The sequence below is a fragment of the Microplitis mediator genome, chromosome 9, assembly GCF_029852145.1.
Source record: "Microplitis mediator isolate UGA2020A chromosome 9, iyMicMedi2.1, whole genome shotgun sequence".
Classification (NCBI taxonomy): Eukaryota; Metazoa; Arthropoda; class Insecta; order Hymenoptera; family Braconidae; genus Microplitis; species Microplitis mediator.
In genome coordinates this window covers 10,126,603-10,151,581 of record NC_079977.1, presented here as the reverse complement: position 1 = coordinate 10,151,581, position 24,979 = coordinate 10,126,603, and the positions used below count along the sequence as shown (strand labels likewise).

At 35.8% G+C, this 24,979-nt stretch overlaps 1 protein-coding gene across 1 annotated transcript in view; it reads left to right on the top strand.

Moving 5' to 3' along the window:
• The window catches only part of LOC130675200 (uncharacterized), a 94,750-nt gene that overhangs the window by 31,160 nt on the left and 38,611 nt on the right, over positions 1-24,979 (top strand). Inside the window, exon 2 of the mRNA XM_057480741.1 lies at positions 11,121-11,235. Within this exon, the coding sequence (XP_057336724.1) occupies positions 11,125-11,235 (111 nt within the window). The 5' untranslated portion in view covers positions 11,121-11,124. The remainder of the gene's footprint in view (positions 1-11,120; positions 11,236-24,979) is intronic.

Here is a 24,979-nt window from a genome sequence, read left to right as displayed (position 1 = left end):
TGGGACGACTAAAATCAAACGATTTCCTAAACAAGATTTGGTAATTGGACCGAGTATATCAATTGCAATGGTGACCTTGCATGATGAATCTTATATTATGCTTTAGTTTTTCGATGAGGACCTTTTTTCGAGAAACAGACCTTACTATTTTTTCATCATAACTCAACATCCTGTGTATAAGTTGCCCAATAAAATCTTAGACAAATTTTATCAAGGGTCTTATTAATTCCAAAATGTCCATCAGATGAAGGGTTATGTGCTTCTTGAAGAACGTCGTTAATTTTATTTTTTGGAACAATAATTTGCCGGGCAATTTTCGGGAGGTTTGGAGATTCTCACTTTTTATAAAGTATATCGATTTTTCATTCTAAAGAATCTAAATAGAGTATGTAAACTTCAAAGGTGGAGTTAAAATGAGAAATAGACTGCCAATCCGGTACAAGATTTTTAACTTTCCGCTAAGAAAATTGCAAATTTTCAAAAAAAGGGAAGTTATTGGTTTCGGTCCGATTTTCGAAAATCGAGTTTTCATCAGATGTCGACGTTTTGAGGGCCTAGGAAGCTATTCTGACTATTCCCGGATGGACGTCCGTGTGTATGTGTGTGCGTGTGTGTGATCTTTTTTTTGTCCGACGATAACTTTGAAACGAATCAACCAATTTTAACGTACTTGGTGGCAATCAAAAGGGCTCACCAAAACTTAGACTTAATCAGATTTTGGGGTAGATCGGTCATGTAGTTTACGAGTTATACGAAGAAAAAAAAATTAAAATTTTTGCGTGTTTTTGGTTTTTTGCGTATAACTTATAATCCACTTGCCCGATTCACCTCAAAATGTAATCAGTTTTTAGTCTTGTTGAGCCCTTTCGGTTGCCACTAAGAATGTCCAAATCGGTTCATACTATCCAAAGATAACGTCGGACAAAAATTACAATTTTTTAGTGAAGCTATGTTTCACTGTCCTAACAAATTTTTGAGCTCGAAGAGCTCAGAACTTTACAAGTAATAATGTTTTCGAGCTATCTGAGCTCGAAAACAGCAAGGTTTTGGGGCTGGCCCGCAGAGTCAGGCGGTTTTCAGACTTTTTTTTAATTTCCCCGCTAAGAAAATTGGAAATTTTCAAAAATTCGGGAACTTATTGGTTTCGGTCCGATTTTCGAAAATCAAATTTCTAAGAGATCTTGATGTTTTGAGCTTCTACAAAGCTATTCGGGCTAATTTCAAGATGATTTCCGAGTGTATGTATGTATGTACGTACGTACGTCCGTACGTATGTAAATATCGGTAAATTTGAACGGATAAACTAATTTTGATCGTCTAGGTCTCATTCGACGCGACTTGTCAATATTCTGAAGCTGTAAAAAATAGAGCTTGATCGGTAGGACTTGTTCGGAGATATTACAAAAATAACATTTTTTCAAAAATGTTTTTTTTTGATAACTTGTAATTTGCTCAATGGATTGATTTTAAAATCAACTGGGATCTGAAACTATATAAGCTGCGTCGTTTGCCACCTTAATCATCAAAATCGGTTCATTTGTTCAAGAGGAACCGTTGTCAAAAGGATTAAAAAATTTTTTTTTTTAGTTATTTCGAAATTTCTCACAAACGACTGGATAAATCAATTTCAAAAGTTCATCAGCTTTAGAATTTGATAAGTCGCGTCGCTATTCACCTCAACCGTTTCAATCGGTTAATTTGTTTGAGAGATATCGTTACAGAAAAAATGGTAAAAAATGATTTTTCTCGAAAAGAACGGCGAACAAAAGTATTTTCGAGTTTGAAGAGCTCGAAAATGCATTCACAACAAGTTTTCGAGCTTAAGGAGCTCGACAACAGCGGTAAGTTTTAAGGCTGGCCCGCAGGGTCAACCGATAAACCGATATTTTTGAAAATCAGTCATGACTTTCAGTAATTCGTCTACGATCTGGAGCTTAGCCCGATCAATAAAATCTTTAATTTCTAATTTTATTTATTGAATATAGAGACAAGCTTCAGAAATTTTCGAATTTAATTTTTGACGCTCTTACATTCAAGCAAGATTACGCCAAGTAGACCCCCCATTTCCCATTTGATCATAAAAATTAAGTCTATATATTTTTTTCGTATGTAGTCACTATGAAAAATTAATCCCTCAAACGATTTTTCAAAATTTTCATTTTAACAACAGTTTTTTTTACAGTGAAAATTTTGAGTACTTTTAATTGAAAAATAGATTCCAAAATAACCGTTAAAGATAAATTAATGAAATTTTCAGGATTTATTGTCGAATATCTATATTTTATAAAAATATTAATAGCATAAAATTATTTGTTTATTATCCCATTGTTAATTTTTTGAGTAAACAAATGAAAATTTCATTGATTTCTCCGTCAAAAAATGAAGCTTTTTTTCATGGGTTACATGCGTTAATTATTAAAGTTTAAGATCTCAAAAGAAAATTTTACTGCTTGGGATTAGTTTAAACAATATGAACTTATTTATCACCACACGCCGGTTGCTAAGCGTTCTCAACACAGTGCGCGGCTGAGCGTCTCAGGCTCACCTGCAGCTTTGGTCAGTCATAATTGAAAGTAACATTTAAAAATATTATTACTAAACAACTTGTATCTTTTTGAAAAAATGTCATGAATAATACAATAACATAATTTCTTATTATTAAACTGAAACAAGGAAAACAAACTAATAAATAAATTTAATTGTTAATAAATAATAATTTATAAATTATTATTAAGTAATTAGTAACACATTAAGTATTTATCAAATAACAATCAGGCAAAAATAATTAATACTTAAACTTAATTATGAATTATTAATAATTTTTTTTTTTTATTGTTCTATTTCCTGGACACAAAAAGTATCATAAACAGGGGGGTTACCATTAGTTACAAATAAATACTGAACCACGTGAAAAACAGTGTATGTATAAACATATATGAAAAATTACTTAAACAAAAAAATTTAGAAAACATAAAACTAGAGAAAAATTTGATAGATAGCAGTACTAGCAAATACCATTCACTCAACCAAAATCATATTTCTAGTTAAGAAACAGCTATTCAAGTATTTTACAATAGATTTGCAGGTGCTATAGCTTGGATTACTGATCAGAAAAGAGACTTTCTTGGGGTGTGAATTAAATTTAAGTTCTACCGTTAGCAGCTGTCTTAAGCCATTATAGGCAGGACATCTCAGAAAAATATGGTATAGACCTTCCTTTTCATTCAGACCGCAGCATTCACATACCTTGCTTGGTAGGATCTTAATTCCACTCTTATTTAATGAAAAGCTACTCGAAAATTTCGACGCGAGCCTGAGCTGCGCAATAGTACGCATGTCCGTCAGAGCTAGGTTCATTATCAGATATCCAGGTAACTCGTCCTCCGTAGACCTTTGGATTCTTATTTGTAAGGAAGTGGACTCTCTGTACATGTGAAAATCTTCCAACTTGTAGAAATCTCTCAGCTCTTTGAAGAACAAGACCTCCTTGCTCTTCCAGCCGTCGTACGATAAATTATCCAATAAGTGCCCGTAGCCAACTTTTTGTAGCAGAAACTTAGAAGAATCCCGTTGTATATACCATCACAATCTTTACCATCAACTAGGCCCAACATCCTTATTATACAAATTTTTGGCATAAATGTGTCTTCTGCTTTCAGTATTTTTAGGAACCAATACCAGACCATTTTAATGGCGTTGTATTCAATTGGAAGCAGATTAAACTCTAACCTAACTGTCCTGTTCGGAGTACTTCGATGCAAATGCACGATTGTTTTACAATAGTTCATTTGATCACTCTCTAGTAAATTCGTGTGCCTCAGACCCCAAGCAGGAAATGCATACAAGAGCGTAGAAGATACCAGACTGCTAAAAAGCCTTTTAAAGACAAACCAGAAGTTGCACCTCGCCTTATACAGAATCCCTAGAGCAGCAGATGAAGCTACCTTGGCCTTAACAATAACGCTCTTGGTTGACACCAGGCCCAATGTCGACGGCGAGATCTGCACTCCTAGATAGTTGAAGCTGTTTACTACTTCAATACAGTCTTCACCATACTTGGTAAATTGTACCATCAGTTTCTTCTTCCTTCCGGCACCCTTAAAAACAATGATTTTTGTTTTCTTAACATTGACCTTCAGCTCGTTCAACTTGCAGTATTTCAGTAGCGCTTTTAGCTTTCTTTGTAAATCAACATGGGTGCTAGCCAAAATTGCAGCATCGTCAGCATATAGAATGCATAAAATGCCGTGTATGCCATTAATATTAAACCCCTCCAGACCTTTACTTCTTAAAAACTCCTCAATGTCCGAAATACACAGGATAAATAGCAAGGCACTAAGGATTTTCCCTTGCAATACACCCTCAGTGATGTCAAAGGTTTCTGAGAGTGTATGTTTTATTTTTACCTACATAGTGGCTTGGTCGTAGATTGATTTGAGTATGCACACAAATTTACGACTAAGGCCCAACTTTATCAACTTCTCCCGCAGCCAGTACTGCGGCACTGAATCAAACGCTCTCCCGAAATCTACCATTATTGCGTAAGCTTCCCTCCCCTTTAGCCTAATTTTCAGTTGGACAGTTTCAATAAGCGTGAATATAGCTTTCGTACACCCTCTGCCTTTCCAGAAGCCAAATTGAGTATCAGGGATCAGTTCCTTCTGCCTAATAAACACTTCAAGTTGCTTCTTCAGTACATTTGTAATAATCTTAGTGTGATGGTTTATTGTAGCGATACCTCTATAGTTTTCCGGGAGCTGGGTGTCACCTTTTTTAAAAATCATTACAAAAAATGTTCTGGACCATTCAGCAAGGCACACTTCATCTCTTAGAATCTTGTTGAAGAGGCATCTCAGATGCTCTTTTTAATCCCTAGAGAAGAGCTTATAAACTTCATTAGGTATTCAGTCAGGACCCATTGCCTTCCTAACTTTTAGAACCGTCAGAACTTTCTAAATTTCATCGATAAATATTTCATCATCCAAAGTCTTCACATATAAATCCGAGCTAATCTCCATTGTCATAACTCTGGGCTTGCATATATTCCGTGTAAGGTAAATATTTCTTAATACTCGATAAAATCCAATAATTACTCAAAACTTTACTCAATAAAATATCCAAGAACTCAAAACTCAAATTACACAAAATCGGGCTACGTTACACTTCGCCCACCAATCACCCCTCTCATCTCCTCCAGATCCTGACGGGCGCCAGCCGACTTTTATGTCCCCGGTATCGGCAACCAGTCTAAACGTACATGTAAATTAAAACCTAAAAACTGTACTCTTTGGAGATGAGAGACATGACCGGTGGTAGCAGCATGTCCTGGTGCGCTCAGTATGCTAGGTTGTGGAGAGAGGGTCGCGGTTCTTCTGATGTGGAAGAAGCCGATTAATTAATTAAAATAAAAGACATCAAATAGCAAAACAAAACTAAATAAAATACAATAAGGATGACGCGAGAGCGACGCGAAGGGCCCAAAAAACCCGCGGTCCAGTACTCTCGGTCCATCACGCAAATAAATATCTGAATACAACATCGGGAACCTCTCGACGACGACGAATCCCAAAACTTAATACACTACTAGATAAACTATAAAATAAAATATAAATAAATAATGCGGTAATTTACGACAATTAATTAATGCGACAGACGGCTCTAAGAGCACCATACACAGGGCTACAGGCTCCAAAACGACGACAGCCTACGGTTGCGGTCAAGGTCCACCTTGGGGACTCTCCGACTCACTACTCCTTACTCCAAGACTTCAAACTCGACTACTGGGTCGACTCGTTCACGAGCAACGCCAAGTCTCCACTTACTTACTCGCCGGTACTTGCACAACTGTTACTCCATAATCTCCCACTCTAACTCGCTCGCTCCACTCCATCTCTTTCAATGTCACTTTCTCGCTTCTCCATCTATTCTTACCTTCACAAGCATACCAGCCGTGGACTCCCGGGCCTTCCCGTGATGTCACTCCCCGTGATATCCGAAGTTAGTGAATTGTTGGCTTTCCCGAGCATCGCAAACGAGGCCTGCCATTCCCTCAATAAACGTACACGTACCCCAGCTAACTCCGGGTACCACTACAAAGGGCGGCGACATCTCAGTCGCACTTCCGTAATCACCACGTCAACCCCGAGGGCTAAGCCTAGGCCTAGTCGTCATCACTGGTCGGGAGGCACGTTATCTTGGCCACTATCTGCGACACATCTAGACATCCCCCGTTAAATCCACGCTTCATCACACAGACTCACACGTACTCTAACTTTCAACTCCATCTCCTCGGCAATGTAACGTCACATCCGATAAAATTTATTCCTTTTTTGCATGGGTAGAGATGTCAGACTTTGCTTACCACCATAAAACTTTCTAACTGCACCCCAAAATGCCTTGGAATCTTTCCAGTTACTGAATACCATCTTAATGGACTTGTTATACCGGCGCTTCTTTTTCCGTAAGAGCTCCTTGAACCTCTTTTTGCATTCTAAGTACTCTTAGAATGCAGCACTTTTTATTTCCTTAGTTAGATCCGAGTACATTTCTTTAGAACCGTCATAGATCTTGCCTGCACACACCTGATACTGCTCATCGAACAACCTGATGAATTACCTACAGGCACCCTTATCCTGCAAATTCCACCAAAAGACCTCTGCCAGACTGCAATCCTCGTTTTCCTCACTTGCGTCCTCCTCATCCAGTATCAACGTTAGCATAACCAGGAAATGATCTGACAAACTCATATTACTTCTGACTCCCACGTCTTTGATAACGCTCAGCCACTCGATTTTAACCCAGATTAAATCAATAACACTGAAACCATTATTACTACAGAATGTAGGTCTGGCAGGACAGTCGCTGGGTGTTCTTTCATTGATGCAGGCCAGGCCGTTTAAATTCATGAACCCTTTCAGCTCCATGCCTTTGTTACTCACTTCTTTGTCCAATGATGAAATCTTGTACGAGCAAGCAGTGCCCATAAAGGCTTCTTCTTCCAAGTAGTCCCATTCCCCACTTCTGCAATTCATGTCACCACCAATTATTAGAATGTCCCCGCTGTAATTCATTTCAATTTCATCTAACAGAACTTGTAACTCTTTTAGTTTTTCCTTTATGTTTGTGTTCGTTTTGAAATATACATTGTCAATTATCAGACTGCACCTTACTCCTATAACTCTGCTAAATATCCATGAAGATGACGGAAACAGCAATTCACACTGACAGCTTGCATACGTAGCTAGACCACCACCTGGCCTTCCTGGACCCTTTTTCTTTTCAGCGTTGATCCATACTGAATATTTATCCTCAGAATACCCAGGATCCTTAGATAACCAGGTTTCCGAAAGACACTTAACATTACCTAGATTCGTCAACCCGCTCATGTTATAATGAGCATACCTATGTACATTCCAAAAGATAATCCGCATCACACCATCACCTACTATCTCTCTCCTCGCTAGTTTTTTGTCGTCTTTTCTCCTCCACCAATCATCCTATAAAGCTTCATATCTGCCAACTCCCCATTTAAATTACTGCTTTGCGCATTCATTGAGTCTCTGGGCACTCCAGCATCTAGCTCCTGATTAGTCGGGTTAACTTCTCAAACACCATATCCCACTTCCAAACTTTGCCGTCGACCGTGACCTTCCTGAAGCCTGTCTTAACTGTTTTTTTTTTTATTTTTTCCTCCTTAGCAAACACTCTGATAGTTTTTTGTATAATTCTATCCCTCTTGGCCACATCATTATCAATGTAAACTTTGCTGTTCTCAAGCCCTTTACTTTGTTTTGCTAGAATATTATGCTTAATTTCCATTGAGTAAAGCTTTACTACGACATATCTGGGTCCCTTTCCTACCATTTTCATCTCAACCAAACTATCTTCCTTAACCTGAAATTTTGCTGCTAGAAAGTCTTTTACAACTCTGTTATAGTCGCCTATCTTTAGCTCAAGCCTTTTGATAATAATATTATTAGCCTTTTCTTTCTTCGTTAGAGCATCTACCTGTCTAACAAATTTCTCTAGCTTGGCCACCAAGGAATTGCCCTCCAGCCTACCATAGACTCCTAGCTCATTAGCCGCTTCCTCAGCCAATCTAGATTCTACCTGAGTTATTCCACTATCTAGATTCTTAATAATTACTCTAGCTAACTCTCTTGATATCTGTTATGTCACTATACAACGCATTGAATATCTGGTTTGTTACTTGCTTCTCCGTTACCTTTTCTTCTTCTAATACCTTGAGGGCGGGGTAAGGGTTTTCACTTTCGAAAAATCGATTTTTTTTTTGTTTGATCTTATTGTTGAACATTTCAAGAATATGTCCTCAAAATTTTAATCCGATTTAAGCAATATTCTTGAAGTTATTGTTTAATTAGTCTCGGGGCCTTTAACGCTCTAACTCTACTAGCTACGGGCGGTTGGGATTGCAGTGCAGCTGTCGAGCAGGTATACAGGTTATTCATTGCTATTGTCCTGATCCCATATCCAGTTTTAGAAATATTTCATTTAGTAAAGCCAGGTCACTAAAACCATATAGATATATTTTATATTTGTATGTTTACTATACACTACATTATTTTAAAAAAAGAAACGAGCTTCAGTTAGTGACTAGACGTTCGACCGTGCACTTGTAATTTTATTTTTTCAAAAAATTTCCTGAGCAATAATGCCGAGAGTAAGTAAAATTTCGCGAGAAGTCCGTCAAAGTGGAAGGACCTATTTGTGTCGATCAAAAAAAAGATCAAACCCGAATAAAAAAATAAAAGATGAGGCTACCACCAAAAGTGCTTCGGCGAAGAAAATGCAACTAAATACGAGTGCTAGTGTACCGGAAGACGTTGAAAAACATTTTAGAATCATAGATTTTTTGCTTGTGTTTTCAACCATCGCAAGTTTAGTAAAATGTGCTCAGTGTGATGGTTCAATCGAGTTCAAGAGCTGTAAAAAAGAAGGACTTGGCTTCCAAATCCAAGTCAAATGTACAAATTGTGATCCACGCTTTATACCGTCGAGTGAGAAAACTGGTCATCACTATGAAATCAACACTCGTTTTGCCTTTGTAATGCGTACATTAGGTTTGGGTTTAGCAGGCTGCAATAAATTTTGCGGGCTCATGGACATAGCAAGTAGTTTTCTATTGAAACAATCTTATTTGGATCTCATGAAATCTATTTGCTGCAGCATCGAAACGACTGCTGAGAAATTTCTTGTCTCCACCGCAGACGAAGAAAAACAGCTAACACGTGCAAATTCGGAGTCAGACACTTTGACCGTTTCTGGTGACGGCACGTGGCAGAAGCAAGGCATTAGCTCTTCCTTTGGCGTCACTTCCTTGATTGGATATTGGTCTGGAAAAGTTATCGATATTTTCGTAAGTAGTTCGCACTGCCAGGTTTGCAAATTATGAAGAAATCAATTAAATACTGATGAATTTCAAGATTGGTACGAAGAACATGTTGGAAAAGATGAATGCCAAGCAAATCACACCGGACCATCAGGTAACATGGAAGTAAATGCTGTCATCGAACTGTTTCGCCGATCAGAAGGAAAATACGGAGCGAAAATCAGCAACTATATTGGAGACGGAGATAGTAAAACTTACGGCAATTTAGTAAAAGCTAAACCTTATGGTGAAAATTTTATTATAAATAAAAAAGAATGTGTAGGTCACGTGCAAAAAAGAATGGGTAAACGTCTACGTGATCTAGTAAATAAAACTGTTGAACATAAAGTTGTAAAAACCGGAAAAAATGCTGGTAAAACAAGACAAAGTAAATTACTCGGTGGCAAAGGAAAGCTCACTGGAAAAGTCATTGATAATTTGAGTCGATACTACGGAGCAGCAATCAGACATAAGTGTGATTCTTTAGAAGGAATGAAAAATGCAGTCTGGGCAACGTTCTACCACCAGCAGTCAACAGACGATTACCCTCAATACCATAAGTGCATGAGCGGTGAGAACTCGTGGTGTTCGTATCAAAAAGCTTTGGCCACAACAGGAGTGGAAAATTTCAATCATGACTACACTCCACTTCCACAAGATGTCATAGAAGCGATCAAACCGATTTATGAAGATTTGAGTAAAGACGAACTTCTAGAAAGGTGTCTTGGAGGTTTTATTCAAAATGCCAACGAAAGTTTGAACCAGCTGATTTGGAGAATTGCACCGAAATAATTATCTGGCAGCAGACAAATTGTTGAATTTGCATCTTATGTAGCTGCATGCACATTCAATGAAGGTGCTGGTGCTCTTCTAACTTTTCTGTCTGACATGGACGTCAGTGTCGGCCCAAGCACTCACGAGTATGAATCATCTACGGACAGCAATCGCATTGAAAGGGCCGAGTTCCAAGCTGTGCAGCAGAGCACAGAAGCCAGAATAAAACGAAGACTTGAAAAAAAACAGGCTGAAGACATCGACAATGCTGAAGGATGTGTGCTGTATGGAGCTGGAATTGATGATTCTGTGTAAGTTTATAAAAAATTTATTTTTCTTTACTTTTTTGCTTCATAAGCTCTAAACGCGTTTTTCTCAAAACTACTTTTTCGAAGTCCGTGTTCACTGCCATTTGAAAACTACTCGACCGATTCATTTCAAACTTTGTACACATTTTCTTCATATAAAATACCTCCCCCCTACGTTTAGTAAAAATTTTTTTTTTTAACATTAAGGGTGTTTCCCACCCACAAAATGGCGGAAATTTTAGTCGAAAATAACGGTTCACACTTTAGATGGCCGCCAAAAATTTTTAAATTGAAAAAAAAATAATCGGAGAACGTTGAGGGAAAGATTTGTTTATAATTTAACTAAATTTTCATGGTTTTTCATTTTCAGATAATATCCGGCCGAGTTACAGTGAACAGCGCAAATTGTTTTTTTTTCAAGACGTCCTGGGGGAAGCTCTGTCACGGGCTAATGGTTTAATATTTTTGCATGAAAAGTTTACAGAACATAGTCAAAACTATGCTCAATAATGTATAGAAGGTTTGAATAAAATTGCTCAATCGATATTTGAGATAAAAAATCACAAAATAAGTGTTTTTTTTTACGCTGAAACCCAGACCCCTCCCTTAATTAATTGTCGTTTGATGAAAACATTAACTTTTATTTATAGGAGGATGCAGTCAATTCAATCAACCGTAGCTGACACTTTTACATTTAACTATGTTGAAAATAACGGAGACTATAAGGATATATTTCACGAACTCATTGACAATATTAATTATGAGGTAATTGTAAATGTAAATTATAGATTAGGCTACTTGATACAGTTTTTGAGGTTATAATTCTCATAAAAAAATGGTATTGTTATTAATCTTGGACCATATGTTTGGAATTGTACTTCTCATAAAAAAAAAAATAATAATAATAATAATAATAATAATAATAATAATAATAAAAGTTAACGCACTCACTACTATATTTTCGAAGGTATAAATTTGAGCTTTTTCAGTGGAATAAAAATTGTACCATTCTCATGAAAGAAACAAATATTTAAAATTAACGCACTCATTACTCTCCTTACAAAGAGCAAAAATTCTAAGTTTCAGTAAAAATCTAACTACAGAAGTAGATAACGTCTGCAAAGCCAGCATTGCCATTTCAGCAAAATCGCATAATTTTTGTTTATTAATTTAGTGCTAATTTAATGCTGGTGTACGGAATTTAGTGCTTTATTTGGATCTAAGAAAATTAATACAATGGTAGCTTCTAATCAAGCTAGCATTGTATCATGAAAAAAATACAGATTAACATTGCATAGAAAACTGGCTCATAGCTGTATAATTAGTGCTCATTAAGTGCTGTCGACCCAGCTTGGGAGTGGGCATTATAAAATTTGTAAACATATTTTTAATTCTGAACAATGCTAGCTTGACGTTCACCAAGCATGGGACGACCGAAAGCAAGAGATTTAAACTTCTGTGCACTTATTAGTCACTGTTGAATTAGAGGATAAACTAATTGGATCTGGTGCAGGTGTTGGTAATTTTAACAATTAAAATTTATACACTTTTTAGGTAAAATAAATTAACTATTTATTTACACTTTGTACAGAATTATTGTGAGAAATAATTATTATTATTAGCGAATTCAACGATTAATACACGCGAGAGCGAATGCAACACAATGAGCACGTATAAAAGCAACACGTGGTAGTTTGCGGTTAAACTCACGGAAATTACTTTAAGTAATTTATTAGTAGCGGATGACAATTTATTTATATCCAATAAATAGCAGCCTTGATATACTGACTAAGTATTGAATATAATTCAGCACAAGATTTAGTTTAATAACTCAAGAAAGCGTTTAGAAAACAAAGCGGTTTTTGAACATGAGGTGAACTTTTGAAGAGCACGTTGTGAATTAATGAGGAAAACGTAAAAGTGAAAGCTTACAACGGTTTCTTTATGACGTCAGAGTTATAGACCAATAAGAAAATTAATTGCCGACGCTGACGAAATCTCAGCCAATAGCGAAAATCCACGTAGCTTGTAGAAATCTTGAGCCAATGAGTGCGTTTCATGTCGCAACTCTTTTATTCAAAGTTGGAACTAATCATTCAAATGATGGAATTTCCTCATTGGCCAAGATTTCGCGCGTTTTATTCAAGAAGCAAAGGTGCTGCCGACCTATTGGTGAGGCTCGGCGTTCTCAGGTGGTAGCGAAGTGGGTCTTGACTGAACAGTCACAAAGAGAATTAAGTGCTCATTAAGTGCTGTCGATCCAGCTCGAGAGTGTGCATGAAGTAAAGTTTAAGAATATCATAAATTCCTAACAACGCTTGCTTGACGATCACCAGGCATGGAGCGGCTAGATCCAAAGATGTAAATCACTGCGCATTTTTTTGTCGCATACCCATATGAAGTCGTTGATGTTCGAAAAAAAACTACGATTGATCGAGGCTCGGCTACTAATGCTCGGTCGAGCGTCGGTGCTCTATTATCAGCCTATGGCTGTGACACCATCGGTAACTGAACTATAGTAATAACAATGAAATCCGATCATCAGCCGATTCTCGGTCGACGATGTAATAAATTTTTTCTTGCGCATGCGCACTAAATATCACATCAGCTATTTTTAAGCATTATTTACCGGCATATAGTTATTCTTTAACCGAAGCAATTCTTACTGAATAAAACAGAAAATCAGTTTATCGTTTTGATTATAAAAAAATTTTGTAATTTATAAAATCATGTCTGACCGTGTAAAAAAACATCCGGCATTATAAAAATACATGGATAATGGATCTCAACCACCTAATACACCCTCAGTGTTAATTGCTAATGATCATATTACAAATGATCGTGATCATGATAATTTACACAGTGAAAAAATTGTAAATAATGCTGTAAATAAAGGAATTAGGAGGGCAGCGTAGTGGAAGAGTACAGGGGAGTGACGTTGACACAAACTGCGTAGAAGGTATACGTAAGAGTGCTTGAGAAGAGATTAAGAGAGGAGGTAGAAGAAAAAGGGTTGCTGCTACCGAGTCAAGCTGGATTTAGGAAAAGAAAGAGATACGATAGATTACATCTATGTGTTAAATTATTTGGTGAACAGGAAGATCAGGATGGATAAAGGGAAGTTGATGATGTTAATCGGTAATTTAAGGGCAGCGTTCAACTCGGTGGACCGGAAGAAATTGTTCGAATGTTTGAAGAGGTAGAAGAGAAATGGGAGAAGGGAGAAATGAGAGGGGAAAGGTTAATATAAGTGAATAGGAAAACGCAGTGGGAGGATAGATTGGAAAAGATTAGGGATTCAAAGGGAAATAAAGAATATAAGTTTATTAAAGGGTTAGGAATACCGGGGTATTTGAAGAGGGGCTGGAAAAATGAGAGGTGGAGGAGGGTGGCGAGGTTCAGACTAGAGGTTAGGGTGAACGGGGGCAGGTATTAGGGAAAAGAGGAGAAAAGGATATGTAGGGTATGTGGGTACAAAGAGGAGACATGGTAGCACGTGTGGGAGGATTGTTCGGGATTCGGGGTAGAGAGAGGGTGCCAAGAGATGAGGAAGGAAGTGATAGGGGAGGAGGGGCAAGGAGAAATGTGGTTTAAAGATTTGGAATGGATGAGGGGAGAAGGAGGAGAGGATGGTTAGAGAAAGAGCAACGGAATTGGAGGTCACGGGATGTGTGTGAGGAAGTGGAAGCATGAGGAAAAGCAAAAGAGTTTTTTCTTTGAAAGTTCTTTTTCTCTTGTTGCCCTGAGTGTGAAGAATGAACGAAGAAAATTGTAAAGGATGGGAGGATGGAAATTGTAAAGGAGCGTGTGGCAGGATAAGGATATAGATTTAAGGAATTTTGTCGATGTAAAGTGGATATTTTATGTATTTGTTGATGTTTGTAATGTTTCATGTCGTTGTGGACGGGAAGTCCAGTTGTAACCCGTAAGGAAAATCTTGAAACCAATAATAAAAAAAAATAAATAAATTATGATAGAGTGATTAGCTTGCCAAGTCTGGTCGCACCTAAGTATTATAGTCGAATATTAGGGCGCCACTGGAAGATGGACTCGGCCTTCCAGAACCGGATGTTAATTGTAATTTTTGATTCTCAGAGTCGTTTGTAAATTTTATATTTTGTGAGAGAGGAGAGGAATAGTGAACAGGCTGAAATAAATTTTATTCAAACTTCACTTTTAATTTTAATTAATTTAAGAACCTTGCTTATTATTTATTTAACCTTTTGTTTAACAATTTATATACTTATGACAAACTAAATGCGTCCCCTGGACGTGTACTTATGACAAACTAAATATCCTTATGACAAACTAATATTCTTATGACAAACTAATTTTTACTACGTGTCCCGAACGTTTTCCACACTCTCACACACACACACTCTCTTTAAAAAAACCGTCCACCGGACGTTAAACCTTATTTTCCTTAATTCTACTTTAAAAAACCGTCCACAGGACGTTAACCCGCATATTCTTATTTCCTAGTGTCCACCGGACATATCCTAAACCTAACTTAATCTTTGTCCACCGGACTTACATCACAGACACAGTTTCTTTACTCTAACTTGACTTTACAAATTAATTGACTCTAATTTTAACAATACTTAGTAACTTTTCCCACTTAAATTTTTACAATTCATAATTCACTGTATTTCCAATCAATTTATTTATTTTCGTTTAATGTAATTTATAAATTAATTAATTTTACCACTTATAAATTTTTCACTAATTATTTTGACTGATTAAATTTTTCTAATTAATTTGCCACAATTCTTATTCATTTATTACTTTCAATTCCTAAATGTTTTACTGACAATTTTCACAATTAAATTTATTTCACTTTCAAAATAATCCGTTTTCTCAATTTTACGCACAATTTAATTTACCCAAACTCTAGTATCTTTTATTTAGTTTTTAGATATTTTAATTAATTTAAAATTAATTTAATAATCACGTAATGACTAGAATTTGATTTCGGGTTGACTAGAATTTTCGGCCGGTGAATTGGCGTCACACGGTTCCCAATTTTATTGACGTTGATAGAGTAAATCAATTGAATTAATGAATCTTAGAATTAATGCGGCCGACGGAATAAATTCCAGCCTGTATTATAATCTTAAGATCAATTAATAAATTAATTTATAACGGCTGGAGAGCCTGGAATAAATTAATAAATTAATAGTTTTAATGACCGGATTATTTATGCGATAATTTTATTTTATTCTGGCTGTGGAGCCTTGAATAATTATTACAGAGTTTAGACCAGATATTAACGACAAATGACGCGACGGAACTTTCGAGAACACGAGATTGAACGGCTGGAGAGCCTGAACTATCCGTTTCTTTACGCGAGATCAACCGAAAGATATTAAATAATATATTATAATTAATTTGCCAGATTAACAAAATTAATCAGAGGCCTGAATTAATCATGATTTACCTCCAAATTTTATTTCAGCAGTCCTTGGAATTTTTAGGTGATGATTTGCTTCGGGCTGCTACCAATCTCTCTGGTGTTAGTTGAGTTTTCAGGTTTTCCGTTGTCCAGCTTTATTTGTCCTCGTAATTCCTTCTGTCACAATTTTATTATTTCGTTCGTAATATGATAGATAACCTTGTATTACAATGTGTTTGATCACTTTTGTCGTTCACTAACTCTTGTCTTCACTTGGGCGTCCATCGCCTTCGGTCGTCCGACTGACTCTCTCGATTTTTGGCATTTCACTCCCTTATAACTCTTCGATTCGGATCTCTTTGATTTACCCCCGGAAAACTCATCCCTACTAAATTAATTAGCAAAAGAGAGGGGCGGATGTTCGGGTCTCACTGATTAGCGACACCCGGTGACATGTCGAATCACTCAATTTACTAAACCGGGTTATAATTTGGGCCCGTTATCGACCGTGGACAAATCAAAATTTAGATCTTAATAAATAGTCATTGGAATCTATTTTACCCTGTTACAAAATAAAGAAATTAATTATAGTATATTTAATAATAATAATAATGGAAGTGATTAGAATAGTTTTAGTGATTGTGTTCAGTCACGAGCTTAATCATTTTGAAAAGCTTCGTGTACTTTCGCTACGTACGGGAGCAGCCGAACTCGCTACTGACTTAAATGTCAGAATAGTGCCGGGTCACACGCTATCTGGGCCCGAAACCTGCAATTTCTTGATCATGACCGTGTCAAAATGGCATGAAAACCCGCTACTAGCCGGCCAATCGAATAATTCGTCTTATATCAGCGTGCTCGGCAGCCAATAAGGAAATTGGCTGTTAACTACTTCCGGTTGGCGCGTTTTTAAGCCAATGGGAAAATTTGTCTTATGCAGTAATGCTGCCACGTTAGCACCGAGTGGGAACGCCTGCTTAACAACGCTTAAGCTAGGATCGACTTCGTAGTTCGATCAGTACAAAGACAGCTATCCATCTAACCGCTCCACTCAATATAATATATCTCTAGTGTGATATAAGTCTGAACCGCTCCGCTAAATCTCCGCTTCAATATTCTCAATAATTAGCTAGTATATCAAGGCTACTAATTATTGAGTATATATCGAATTGTTGCTCGCGTGTTATTAATTATAAATTAATTATCGCGTCATTATTCACTACCGACCACGTGTCGAATTTATACGCGCATTCTTTTACAGTCGCATTCGCTATCGCGTATCTTGTAGTTGCATTCGCTATTAAGTATTTTTCTCACAGTTATTCAGTGTACATATTGTTAAATAAAGATCTGATTTATCATCTGTAATTTTTGTGTTAATTGTTAGTTATTGAATTAACCATGTTTGTCCACGATCGGATTGGTCTCAAATTTTTCTAAATTCATCCAAGTTTTTTTGAGAATTTTTTCAAAAAAATCGGAGGGGGCATACATTTCCAAAAAACATTTTTTTTTGCTCCAAACTTAAAATAAACAATGAAGGAATTGATTAAGAATAAAAAAGTGTTTTTTTTTTAAAGAACATTCAAAAACGAAGATTTTGAAAAAAAAAACGATTCGATTGGTGTACTTTTCGCGAAGTTATAACCGTTTCAAAAAAAAAACCTCGTATTTTGAAAAAAATCGGTATCTCGGAAACGAGTAGTCAAAAAAATTTGAAAAAATTCGTGAGAGCGTTTTTTATCAGCCTCCAAATCATATAAATTTTTCAAAAATATCGGAGGGGGTGACCTCAAAAAGTGGCCGATTTGGTATGGAATGCCCCATATACACTCAGTATTGCTTCGGCGGAATCAACCCCCTCACCTACCCTCAAGTTAGAGAAGTAAATATCACTACAGGCGGTCCATTATACCCCCTCCAAAAATTCTGAAAGAATTCCTAAACCATCCTCTATTTATGTAGAATATATCCACCCAGTTTTGGTTCCGCGGAATTTGTTTAGAATAGAGAATATTTCAAGAATTTTTTTAGAATTTTGGGAATGGGTAAAATGGACCGTCTGTAGTGATTTATACTTTTCTAGCGTAAGGGTGGGTGAGGGGGCCATTCCGCTGAACCAAAACAGGGTAGATACATACAACATAAAGAGAGAATATTTCAAGAATTTTTTTATAATTTTGGGAGTGGGTATAATGGACCGTCTGTAGTGATTTATACTTCTCTAGCTTGAGGGTAGGTGAGGGGGTTGATTCCGCCGAACCAAAACTGGATATATATTCTACATAAAGAGAGGATATTTTAGGAATTCTTTCAGAATTTTTGGAGTGGGTATAATGGGGTGACTCGCGTTAATAACTGTGGACAAAATAACCACGATCAAATAACCACGACATAATAACTGACGAAAAAATAACCGAGTGATAAAATAACCTACGACATTGTTATAAACTAATACAAGAAGGAAGGATAGCAATAATAATTAGAAAAGGAATAATTATTTTTAATGTTATATAAACAACTTTATTCTCACAATCTTTTAATATTTAACTTTAGTTATTACTATAAAGCATACTGCTGCGTAAAGACATTCTTTTCATCTACTTATAACATATATATATATATATATATATATATATATATATATATATATATATATATATATATATATATACCTTAAACGATGGTGACACCATCTACATACGTCACATCCCTCCATCATTAAATGAAAACATATACATACGACTTTCTTACTTACACACTACTATAAATTAAAACGCTGTACAGGTTTTACTCGTCGCTCAAAACGACGTATAATCGCTACTGGTTTTGCGGCAGACACAATCACTTCAGGGGCTGAAAGAGCACTACTCGATTTATTGCTAACCACTGACGTACCCCGATCGCTAGTACTGTCTAATTGCTTTCCGTGGCTTGGCCACGACTGCACCAATCTACGCACTATATCTTCTTCATAATCTTGCAATCTTGTCATCTCCTGCTGATATTTTATATCGCCCAGATTCCTAGACTTCAACTGATCCACATGTCGCACCCAATTTTTATTTTCGAGATCCACATGTCGCACCCATTTTTTATTTTCGAGCCTCTTATGAAAATTTGTTGGTTTACGATGTTTTAAGAAGCCTCTCTAAAAATCAGCTCGATAAAAAATTTTCAAGAGGTCGCTCACGAATTTTGAAAATATAAAAAATGATCGAAATTCCTATTTTTTTGTTCAAAATTTCTTCTTTCTCGTGGCAGCAATAGTTTATATTTGTGAAATCATGACTACGCTGAAAATTTAAGCCCAAAATTTGAATATTGAAACCTCGCTCAAGCATTTTGAATGCTTACGAGTGCTGTCTTTTGGACGGTTTCGAGCGACCCTTGAATATTAATAATAAAGCTTCTCGATTTTTTCACCATCAATGTGCATCACAATAAATGAACATATAACCCGAGAAATAGAAATAATAAGTTATTTAGATACTTTTTTATTTTTTAATTCAATTTTTGAGTTTTTTCGCTCATTCAAAACTTACCAAATTTTATTGTTTGAGACTGTCCTGTATAATTTTGGTTATGTAAAAGTTATATTGTAGTGAAATAACAATAATTAAGTTACAAAAAAATACAAAAACTAATTCAAAGTATTAATTACATATTATCAGTTAATATTCAAAATTCTTGAGCACCGTTTAAATATTTAAATTTTTGGCTGAAGTTTTCAGCATAGTCATGATTTTACAAGTATAAACTATTGCTGCCACGAAAAAGAAAAAATTTAGATATAAAAAATCCGAATTTCAATTATTTTTGATATTTTCAAAATTCATGAGCGACCTCTTGAAAATTTTTTATCGAGCTGATTTTTGGAGAAGCTTCTTAAAACATTGTAAGCAACCAAATTTTCATAAGGGACTCGAAAAAAAAAAAAATAGTCGGTTTTTTTGGGTCACCCTAATCCACAATAACCATAAACATTTTACCCTCAATCGGACCGAAAAAATCAGCATGAATATGGTCATTAGGACCTTCAGGATACTTCCATACGTGTAGCATTGACCATGCTGGATCACTTGTGAATTCCTGACACCACTCACAAGCTTTACTCAGGTTCTCGATGTCTGTATCTATTGTCGGCCACCACACATATGATCTTGCGAACTTTTTCATTTTGACAATACCCAAATAGACTCCATGTATCTCAGACAACACTTCTTTCCATAATGATTCTGGTATTACCACTCTATGGCCCCACATTAAACACCCTGATTCCACTGTCAATTCCCTCTCTTTATGCTTAAATATAAACCTCTGGACTTTACTTGCTGACATAATAGGTAGTTTATTTTTTTCTCCAAAAATAAAAATTAAAGGTTTACAGTCCGTTTCTAAAATAAATTTTTTACGAAATATATACTGGTGAAACGCTTTTACCCCGAAAACTAAGGCTAACGCTTCTTTATCTAACTGAAAGTAATTCCTTTCTGCTTTGGATAACGTGCGAGACGCAAATGCAATCGGCCTGCTTTGTTTATTATCATAAACTTGCAATAATACAGCTCCAATTCCCACTGGCGACGCATCACACATTAATTTTACTTGAAGCTTTGGATCATAGTGCCAAAATATCATGGGCCACTAATTTTTCTTTCACGAGCGTAAACGCTCTTTTAGCTTCTTTAGACCACACCCACTCTCTATTATTCTTAAGCAATTCATATAAAGGTTTAACCATCGTCGAAAAATTATAAACAAATTTACTATAATAATTAATTAATCCCAAAAATGAACGCAATTCACTTACATTTGTTGGCTCTAGTATGTCGACAATCGCATTTATACGCTTTTTTCGAATTGACATCCCTTTATCACTTACCACATAGCCCCAAAATTCTACACTTTTTACTCCGAAAACACATTTATTAATTTTAGCGGTTAACCCACACGCTCTTAATATTTCTAGAACTCTTTTTAATCTTAAATTATGTTCCTTCAATGTCCTCCCTGAAACAACTATATCGTCATAAAACACCACTACTCCTTCAATACTACCTAACAATTCTTCCATTTTTTGCTGAAAAAAACCTGGAGCCGATGCTACCCCACACATAAACCTCTTTGGTACAAACAAACCTTTATGAGTATTAATTACTACGATTTTTCTTGATTTTTCTCCCAACTGCAGTTGTTAATAAGCTTGACGTAAATCCACTTTTGAATATACTTCGCCTTCTAGTTTAACAAACAAATCCTGCACCTAAGAAATTGGATGCTTTTTCACCTCCTATTGAGAATTTACTGTAACTTTGTAGTCACCACAAATACGAATCTTTCCATCACTTTTCAAAATTAGAACAATTGGAGTAGCCCACTCCGAACTCTCAACCGCTTCCAACACTCCATCTGCTACTAAATTATCAATTTCTTCTCCTATTTTATCCTTTATTGCATACGGTAACGACCTTGGCTGGCAATACACTGGTTTTGCCTTATCTTTCAACTTCAGTTCAAAAACCTTCCTTTCATACATCCCCAATTTATCACTAAGAACATCCTTGAATTCTTTTACCAATTCTCCTACTGACGGATACTCTTTATTCATATAGTTGAAATTATGAGTTTTTGCCTTTCCTTCGAACAGTGATAAAGCATCAATCCAATCTATACCTAATATCGGATGATGGTTCCCTTACTCACGTTCACTTTAATTACTCCTACTGGACACATCACGTCCCCTTGGTATGACTTCAATCTTCTATCAGTTGATATTACCTCTCCCAATTTCTTATTTTCTGCGGAATAGCTGATACCGACGATCCTGTATCTACTTCAAATTAAATCATTTTTCCTTTTACACAAATATCCGTCGTAAACGGCTCCGTACTAAGTATCAAATCCTCAACACAAAATAAATTCTCTAATTCCTTGTCTTTATCTTCAACATCATTCACATAATTATTTTGATCCCTCTGATCCTTCATAATTTTCTTTTTCTCTCTCATACTTGTCATAGCCTTCTTATCCTTATTTTCCCAATTTTTCTTACGGCATACCACTTCCAAATGTCCCACTGTGTTACACCCATTACATTTATAATTCTTAAACCTGCATTGACTCTTAATATGATTATTCTTTCCACAACGATAACACTGTATATTATCCCTTATCGTTTTACTTCTACGATCTTGTATGCAATTAACATTGGTCACATTTTCTTTAATTCCATTCATCTTCATGACGTCTTTTGCCGCCGTCTCCACTGCTGTTGCTATCTCAGCCGCTTTCTTAAATGTTGAATCTGCTTCACTCAATAACTTCTTTTTAATCGCATCACTCTTTAAACCCCACACAAACCAATCTCTTAACGTACTATCCAAATTATTACCACAGTCACAATTTACGGCTAACCTCTTCAGGGACGCCATCTACTCCTTGATACTTTCTTCCTCCAATTGTCTCCTCTTCTTAGAGTTGTACCTCTCTGTTATTATACTTGCTTTTGGTTCCAAATGCTCCTTCATGACCTCACTTAATTGCTCATACGTTTTATCTTTTACCTTTTCTGGGTCACATAAATTGCTTAACAAAGCATATGTTTCTGCTCCAATCATCGTCAAAAACAGGGAAACGATTTTATTTTGTTCAATGTCATTCACCACGCAGAATAAATCAAATATTTCTTTCTAATGAGACCAATTATCCTTACACGTAAATTCACTCAATGACCCTGCACTTCTCATTGAACCCTGTTGCTTTTGTCGTTCCTTGCCCTTACTTCTATTCAACTCTTCTGCTTCTCTTTCCCACCTGGCTACTTCCTCTTTTTGCTTTGCCAATTCTTGACTTTCTCGTGTAATTTGCTCACATTGAATTTTTAACTGTTTCTCCTGTTCTAACACTGCCAATTCTCTTTGCTTCAATTGTTCCGCCATCTTTTCTACTCGTTTTTTTTTTATTTTATTTTTCTAAATTTTTATCATTTACCTCGTCGCCAATTGTTATAAACTATCATACAAGGAGGAAGAATGGCAATAATAATTAGAAAAGGGATAATTATTATTAATGTTATATAAACAACTTTATTCTTACAATCTTTTAATATTTAACTTTAGTTATTACTATTATTGGCGAATTACGAAAAAATTACGAATTTTTTTTTTTAGTTATTTATTGATTTCTCGGAAACGACTTATACGATCAACTTCAAAATCTAATCAGCTCTAGAACTTGATAAAACACGTCGATTGTAGCCCCAACTATCAAAATCTGCCACTTCGTTCGTGAGATATCGTGGGAGAAAGAAATTCTAAAAAACAGTTTTCTGCAAATATCTTTAGAACAGCTGAACTAAACAATTTCAAAATCTGATCTGCTTTAGAAGTTATTAAAACGTGTCGATTGCCACCTCCAACATCAAAATCGAGTCATTTGTCTAAGAGATATCGCGGGAGAAAGAAACGATGAAAAACAGTTTTTTGCGAATATCTTTGAAACAACTGAACTAAACAATTCCAAAATCTGATCGGTTTCAGAATTTATTAAAACGCGTCGATTGCTACCTCAACCATCAAAATCGGGTCATGTGTCTAAAAAATGTCGTGGGAGAAAAAAATGCAAAAAAACGGTTTTTTCCAAATATGTTTGAAACGACTGAACCAATCGATTTTAAATTTGAATCAGCTCTAGATTTTAACAAAACGCCTCGATTGCAACATTAAACGTTAGGATCGGTTGATTAGTTCAAAAGACATCGGCATCAAAATGTTGAAAAAATTACATTTTACAATATTTTTTCTCGATAAATCATAATATAATGTACTAAAATATGTCTAAACTTACACTAACTCTTTGTCTTTATGGTATTTTTCGATCGCCATGTAATTTCATGCAACTTATTTTTTAGTTTGATTCATATTATCAACAAAAAATTTTAAAAACACAGTTTTTAATATTTTTCTCGGATATTTTATATATTATATTGCTCTGATTTGAGTCAAAACTCATTTAATTCTTTATTTTCATAACTGACATTGATTTCTACCTCAATTTATTTATTTTATTGAAAATAATCAGGACTAAAAATTTAAAAACCGCGTGCCCGGATCAGACCTGACCATGCCTGTTCATGTATGATCAGGCCTGATCACACTTCTCCAGGTTTGTTCATGTATGAAGCGTTGAATACTGTTACGTCGTAAAATGGCTGAAAAATATTTTACACGTCAAGTAATAGTCATTTGGTTGAATAAAAAAGAGCTAGGTTTTCTTTGATCATCAAGACTACCAGTTGTTTCTTTCGCAAGAGCTCATAATGGGAGATTGATAAAAAAAAGGGAATCAATATCTAATGAGGTCATGCAAATGATGCCACAATATGAGGCAATCGCCGGTACTCCGAGCATTATTACAACAATAAAAAAAAATCGGTCTGTCAGTTGACCCTGCGGGCCAGCCCCAAAACTTCCCGCTGTTTTCAAGCTCGTTGAGCTCGAAAACATTATTGTGAATATATTTTCGAGCTCTTCGAGCTCGCAAATACTTTTGTATGCCATTGTTTTGTAAAAGATCATTTTTTAGCATTTCTTTCTCCCACGATATCTCGCGAACGAATTAACCGATTTCGATGGTTGAGGTGGCAATCGACGCGTTTTATCAAGTTCTAAAGCTGGTCGAATTTTGAAATTGATTTATTTAGCCGTTTTTGAGAAATTTCAAAAAAACCAAGGAAAAAATTTTTTTTGAATTCTTTCGTCAACGGTTTCTCTTGAACGAATGAACCGATTTTGATGGTTGAGGTGGCATTCGACGCGGCTTGTAGAGTTTTAGAGCTGATTAGATTTTGGAATCAATCTATCGAGCAAATTAAAAGTTGTCCAAATAAAACATTTTTTAAAAAATTTTATTTTTGAAATATCTCTGAACGCACCCTACCGATTAAGTTCAAATTTTTACGGCCTCAAGACATTAACAAGCCGCGTCGAATGACACCTCAAAGATCAAAATCGGTTCATCCGTTCAAGAGTTATGAATATTTACATACATACATACGTACGTACGTACACACATACATACACTCGGAGATCATCGTGAAATTAGTCAGGATAGCTC